The 7283-nt window shown below is 49.5% G+C and overlaps 1 protein-coding gene across 4 annotated transcripts in view; it reads right to left on the bottom strand.

Annotated features, from left to right (window-relative positions):
• Positions 1–258: 258 nt before the first annotated feature.
• Positions 259–7283, bottom strand: part of LOC118232923 (solute carrier family 45 member 4) — a 71678-nt gene continuing 64653 nt past the window's right edge. For 3 of the 4 annotated variants that reach the window (XM_035428171.1, XM_035428169.1, XM_035428173.1), the window contains 4 exons: positions 5554–6644; positions 4867–4966; positions 4559–4770; positions 3624–3998 (listed from right to left, as the gene is read on the bottom strand). In XM_035428171.1, the coding sequence (XP_035284062.1) occupies positions 3624–3998; positions 4559–4770; positions 4867–4966; positions 5554–6644 (1778 nt within the window). Of the gene's footprint in view, positions 3999–4558; positions 4771–4866; positions 4967–5553; positions 6645–7283 lie in introns of all 4 variants that reach the window. The other variant, XM_035428172.1, reaches the window with a different exon arrangement.

Raw genomic sequence — 7283 nt, 5'->3', positions numbered from 1 at the left:
TTCCAGATGGTGACTGTCACTATAAAAAGTTCAACTGATCAATTCAAATGATGTAGCTACTTAATTAAGGGGTATGAATGACCATCATTGATTCTACTTAACTACAACTGAAGCAATAACATAGCATTATGTAAATTTGAAATCCAATGCAATGCTAAAACAAAGGTTGCACATTACTATCAGGTATTTCTGAATGTGAAAACGTGAACAAGTGAAAATGTGAACTCCCAAAATGGGAATAAAAACAACTGTCGAGCATTTTGGTTGTCAAGATTTTTTTTAAAGGTGCATTCAAATACAGTGTTCTTCCATAGTCCTACATGAGAGAAGGCTTGAGCATATGTACAGGTTTTATTTATATACATTGTAATTATATAGAAAAAAAACCCTAATAAAAATAATCCGCTTTTTTAATAGCAGCAAAGGAAAACTATTCAAATGAAATATACAACTTTAATATGACAAGGCATACAGTACACGGCATTTCGCCCTTAAAGATTTTTCTATACGTTTAGGTTAAAATAATATTCAGGATTAATTTTCTTATTCTAGGAAACAACTACAGACTCCCAATTTTCTCAAATGAAATATAATTTCAAGATTTTCTTGATTTTCTTAATGAATCGTGCCAAAATGGGAGTAATATAAAAATGTAGTCATGAGAATACACACAAGAAATTTAATCTCACGCATTCATATTTCAAGAAAAAAAAAAAAAGCCTTAAAGGAAAGCATCTTCTGTAGTCTTTTCACTTACAGTGGAACTCCTAGCTTTGAAAATAAAATGTGAATTGTAAACTGAAGATGATTGAGGAAACAGCAGAACAGGGAAGAACAGAGTTGAGATTGGGTTCACAGCAGTCACCCCCACGCAGGCACGCTTGCATGCATGCACGCACGCACACTTCAATCTTCACCAAGTCAGAGCACATCTCACTGCCTTTCAGCAAGTCTAAATATATATATATATTTATATTTATAGAATTTATTTTAAATAAAGTCAAAGTGTCCATTTCACAAGAGGAGATCAAAAAATAAATATCCACAGTTTAAATTTTTCTTTTGCAAGATGATTTTTTTTCTTCTTCTTTTTTTTAAACTCAACTTCGTATGTGCAAGTTCTGTGCAATGTCAAATATGCTGCTGAAAAATAAAACAACAAAGTATTACATTCATTGGTTTCTATTGTTACTTGATGGAATCAAATGGCTCTACTGCCTGAACAGGACTAAACTGGGAGCTAGTCCATCTCAACGTCACACCCTTACTCTCAAAACACTCGAGTTGCACTTCAAGTATTCAAAAAATAGACTTCAAACGAACATTTAAAACAAGTTTTTTTTTTCCCTCTATGCTTAACTACGAGTACAATTTTTAAATAAGATAACTAGGATACACATACGTTCACCCATGCATTATAAAAGTACACCCACCCTGCGCCTACAACTACTACCCTTAATGAGGCAGATACATTATTGCCACTGTCGTCTGATTTGTCAGAAACTTTGTTTTTTTTTTTTCTTCAAGTTTGGTTTCTTGTCTCATTACATTCTGAAAAGATCTCAGCTTATTTTATTTTTTTTCTTACTCAAAGATTTATATTTGCAAGATCATACTTCTACAGGTTATACAGTTATATCTAGAAATGGTTCACTGGTATGCTTACTGTTCGGTATACAAATGTATAAAAGGAAGCAATATCCTCTCTTCAGGAATTCCTGTATTACACGGCAGTTCTAATTTGACAACCTTTGAATACTTGGGTGGCCCAAGTACTGAAGCAACTCCGCTAGCACCTGAGAGTTGCAGGCCTGGCTGAGGCCTCCTGAACTCAATGCACTATTGCAGTACCCCATAGGCATGCATGGTAACAGATCAGCACAGCATACACCAAGTGCAATGGATCAAAGGTGAACATTCATCCCATAGCAGGTCACAGTGTAACTCCCATAGTGTAACTCCCATAGTGTAACCCACCGAGCCGTCTCCGCAGGGCCTGCGTTCCGGCTGCAATTCAGCTCTGTTAAGTCGGCGGCCATCTCCACTTCCTCTGCCATAATCATAATGCTACCGAGTGCAGTCTCGCCCAGAGAACAGGGCACTTGGATCCAAAATGGCAGAGCTGAGATTGTGCAGGGCGGGAAGGCAGGGCCTTCGCAGTTGGGTCACTCAACAGTTTCGGAGATTACTCGGCTCCACTCCCCCCCCCCCCCCCCCGACTCCCCCCCCACCCCCCTCCCCAGACTGGTGTAGCGACCAGGGTGTAATGTAAACAGACTGCTGGTGAGAGGAAGTCGTTGAGACTTGAACGATGTCTTCTCAGTTAGCTTAAAAAAAAAGAAAAAGAAAAGACCTAAGTGATACAGACAAAGCAAAACCTCACATTTTAGTGATTTTTACATGTTCCTGCACAGCATGAGTTCTGCCACAAAAAAAGTGCATCTAGCCGAGGGCTTCTTCCACCCTGTCCCTTCCTCAAGCCTAGTCACCTCCACCTCCTTCTCCAGGCACAGGCACTCCCAAATTTGACAAATATCCAGCTAGTATATATATATATTATATATCTTGCTTTTAAAGAACAATCAAAACTGTACAAGCGTACAGAATGGTAACATTGCAAACAAACGCAAGGTTGAGGAGAAATGAGTCCTGAATTTCACATCATGCCACGATTTCTCATCTATAGCTTAAGATCACTTCAAACCCCCTTGGGTTTTCCTTACATTGTTTGGTAAATACTCCAAAACTCCAATGCAGCATTAACATACATATATATCTCTTTCATTTGTAAAAGAGTTTTCACCATTTAATGCCCCCCAAAAAGTGGCGGCTGCAGTAAGATTTCCACAGTAAGGTGGAACAGAAGATCCCGGAAAACTTAAAAATTTGTGAATGGACACTGTGGGTTGTGCTCCCCCCCTATCCTGTCGAGGCTGTCGTGTGCACAGTCATTTGTGAGAAGTCTTCATGTTAAAGCACTTGGAAATGAAAAAAAAGACTAGAGACATGAGACCAATCAGCACACAGCCTCTCCTTACACTTAAAGCGAGGTTCTCTCACTGAGAAATCGCCTGCACCCCCCACTGTAAATAAATTTCGTGTAAAGCCAATGAGCCTATAGCTCTGAAAATATTCTAAACTGCTAACAGCTTTCAAACTGGGCTTCAAAACGTTTGGTAATCCCCCCCCACCCCCGCCCCCCCCGAAACAAAATGTACAAGGAGGAATAACACGTGGTCAATCCAGGAGAACACTGCCATTGTTGGCTTTTTTGACTCTAATAACTGAAGAATAAATAGTCCTTTTCCTCTTTGCCGGTTACTGGAAGTGAGAAGTGAAGTGCGTGTTTCTGAGAGCTCGAGCACCCGCTGCGTGTTTCCTGATGCATTTTCTCATGTCCTGAGATGGCTGCTCAGACAGTGGCTGCTCAGACGGTGCCCCCCCCTCCCCCCCCCCAACACCCCGGGGGCCCTGAGAGGGGCGAGGCCGTGGATTAAGAAAGCGGCCTCTCCTTCACGTCCCGTCTGAGCAGGCGGAGCAACGCGCGGCGCCTTCGGGTCGGGCGGTTCCGCGCGGGGGTTGGGCGAGGGGCGGGGCGGGGCGGGGCGGGGCATGGGGCGGAGTCACAGCGTGGACTCGCACTCGGCCCGGCAGGCGGTGGTGGTGGCGGCGGTGCCCTTGCGCGTCAGCTTCAGCACGCTGGGCTTCTCGGCGGCGTCGCCCTGGCCGAGCTCGGCCCGCCCGGGGGACTTCCCCGGCTCCCCCTTGCTGTCGTCGGCGTGCGGGTTGGGGTAGATGACCAGGAAGGTGGCGGAGAGGAAGCTCAGGAAGGAGCTCCCCGACGCCACCATGGGCACCACCCGCACGCTGCCCACCAGGTCCACCACCGAGCCCAGCGCCGAGGCCACCAGGATCTGCGAGATGTACACCTGGCAGGACAGGATGGCGCAGTCGATGCCAAACCCTCGCCTGGAGTTCCCCGGGCTGTGGCGGATGTACTGCAAGGAGAAACGCAGAGAGAGCAAAATATGAGCACAACAATACCAGAGAGGAGCTCAAAACACTCACCTGAGAGGTTAAAGAAGTCATGAACTTGTGAAACGAGCGAGCACTGAACCACACAAGTTTTGCATGCGCTGTAGTCCTTGACCTCAGTCCCAGGGTTTTCCCCGGATGAGGTTGCATTCAAAACCAAGGAGCCAGATGAGGTGACTTTCAAAACCAAGGAGCCAGATGAGGTGACTTTCAAACCAAGGAGCCAGATGAGGTGACTTTCAAAACCAAGGAACCAATGAGGTGACTTAACTGTGCAATCAGAGCTTGGATTGATAAATTAAGTGTTAAAATGAAAATCTGTACATCCTGCAGCTCTCCAAGGGCAGGACTGAATGCCACTGACTTGGGCCAAACTCTCTCTAAAAGGCTTAGAACTTCAGAACTAGGAGGAGCTGTTAAATTGGGTCACTCAGTGGTATTACGGCATGACCCCCAATCTAGAGTTTTGGGTGGATTCTGGACCCTTATGTAATGACTCAGCAGAGCATGAGGGGGAACTCACCTCCTTGATTTCGTGGTACTGGCCGAGTAGGGCGTAGGGGCAGTAGGAGATGCTCATGAAGATAATGCCCATGCTGCTTATCATCACCATGGAGACGTAGACGTTGGGGAAGATGGCCATGACCACCGTGCCGATGGCGAAGCCGAGCGTGCCCAGGATGTAGATGATCTTGATGCTGAGGTCAAAGTTGTCCAGGTACTTTTGGAGTAAAGCTGCAAGGGGGCAAAGCGGACGGGTTCAGCGGGCCGGCGGCCATGGCGGTTAGCGACGGCTGGGGGGGTGCCGCAGAGTGACGCGCTCCTCCTCACCTGAGCAAATAGCAGCAGTTACGGCGTAGATGACCAGCCCCCAGCAGCCCATCTGCACTCCTTCGTGGTAGTTGAGGAGCTCGGTGGTGTTAGCCGGAGCCTGCGGGCGAAAATAAGCAAGCCGTGCTCTTGGGATACGCTGCATGAACTCCCGTGACCTCAGTACACCCAAGTGCACTATTTAAAATATTCAATTCAGCCTGGGGCTCACTGAAGTGCAGTCACGATAAGCACAATAGGCACTGCCTACTCTGAGGAAATGAAACTGGAGTCAGGTTTTCTTAGGGAATGGAAACCTTTTTATTGTTAGATGTATTTTTTAGTTGCATTTCCACTTTCGTTTTAGTGTTGTTTTTAAATGAAAGACAAGGGACTTGCGCTTACACTGACTAAAAACTTGTGCTTACACTGACTAAAAGCCCTGTGTGTAAACACTCGACTGATTAGACATACAGTTATAGTCCACAAGGCTCTGTTATTATCAATCTTCATGAAAAGTCAACCTGGATTTCTACGTAGCCAGTAGCCCAGTACCTAACCCAGTGCCTAACCCAGCCACAGAGCTCACCGCACGTCACTGATCAGTGAATTACCGGTACATATGGACTGCGGACTCTGTCAGTGAGCCGAACGGGGCGGGGCACGCGCCTGGCGCAGAACGCTTTCCGAGGGCCCGGGGCGGCTTACCTTGGGGTCGCCGTGGAAGACGACCTGGCCCATGAAGTCGGTGTAGAAGATGGCCTGGGTGATGATGGCCAGCCAGGTGAGCAGGTGGCAGACGCACAGGCGGAGGAGCTCGGGCGGCATCTTCAGCATGGAGTGCCAGAGGAGGCGCACCGTGGTCTCCGTCTCGCCCTCCTCGCTCTCCGTGTCGCCGCTGGAGTTGGTGTTGCCGCTCTGGTGCCGCTGGCGCCGCCTGCCGCGCCGCTGCCGGTCCTGCATCTCGTAGATGTCGTTCATGCTGCGCGAGGACTTGATGAGCACCACGGCGTTGGCCCGCCGGTAGCGGTAGCGGTGGGAGCCCACGCGGCCGTAGTAGGAGAAGGTGCTGGACGGCTGGCGGTAGAAGGTGTGGCGGCGGCGGGGGCGCATGGAGACGCTGGTGCTGGACTGCTTCATGCCGCCGGGGGCGTGGCCGTTGGCGCCGGCCGCCCGCCCGTTGGGCGCCTTGCCCAGGCTGCGCTGGCTGCCCAGCAGCGCCTCCTCGCCGTCGCGCTCCGCCTCCGCCTGCAGGAAGGCCGACAGGTGGCCCAGCCGGGCGCCCAGGCCGTCGCGGCTGCCCGCGCTGCCGCTGCCCGCGCTGCCGCGCCGCGGGGGAGAGCCGCTGCCCGACGACGCCCGGTCCTGGAAGATGGACGGCTCGATCTGGCGCAGGAAGAGCGGGTCGCGGTCCAGCTCCAGCGAGCCGTCGGCCATGGCCAGCACCGAGTCGCTCTTGCTGCGCACCAGGTCGGCGTCCAGGAAGCCCATGTCCAGGTCGCGCTCGGAGCGCGCGTCCTCGTACGCGTCGTACGGCTCGTCCTCGCGGATCAGCTCCAGGCGCGGCGGGCCGCCGTCGGGCCCCGGCGCAGACGCGGGCTCCGCCTCCTCGTCCAGCCGGTCCTGCTGAGGGCTGTACTGCTGCTCCTCGATGCTCACCAGGTGCAGCGCCACCGACACGATGAAGAGGATGGCGGCGAAGACGAACAGGATCTGCTCCTGGGACTTGAACGTCAGGCCCAGGAAAGTGTGAGTCCAGTCCAGACCGCCCAGCATGTAGCCCACTGCGCCTCCGAGCCCTGCACACACAAGAACGTGTGACAGATTAGGCATTTAACAGAATAAAAATAAAAACACAGTGCTTTGTTTGGCCATCATCCCCAGTTTTAACTGACAGAATTAATTCATCCCTTCACCTTCACTGTTGAATGTTGAGTTACCGCATCACCCAGTTTACTATGTAATCCATGGAATCCATCATCACCAAGCACGATGTGCAGTAACCATAATAAATGAGCCATTTTAAATGACACAACGCAGTCAATGATTTGCTCCTTATAAACCTTACGATGCTCCAAATATCAAATGTTGTGTGTTCACGACCCAAGAACTGAATCTCTCATTCTAGCAAATACTAGGAGTTACACACTCAGCCTCACGCTCAATGAGGCTGAAATTATAAAATGGATGCCAATGCAATTTGTCTGCCTGTGTGCGACGTAACTGGAGTTCTGCTAAAGATAGAGGCCTCCTTTTTATTCATTATTAATCTGTGTTAAATATTGATGGGCCTGTGGCTCTGGAAGAAGCGCAAGAGGGCTGCTGCTCACGCTGCCAGAGCTCTGCTGTGATGACATAACCCCAGATAGCAGCAGTGTGTGGAGCAGCAGCAGTGTGTGGAGCAGCAGCAGTGTGTGTGGAGCAGCGGCAGCAGTGTG

Source organism: Anguilla anguilla, chromosome 8, assembly GCF_013347855.1.
Source record: "Anguilla anguilla isolate fAngAng1 chromosome 8, fAngAng1.pri, whole genome shotgun sequence".
NCBI lineage: Eukaryota > Metazoa > Chordata > Actinopteri > Anguilliformes > Anguillidae > Anguilla > Anguilla anguilla.
Note: the sequence above shows the minus strand (reverse complement) of the source record. Positions and strands in the feature narration are given on the sequence as shown.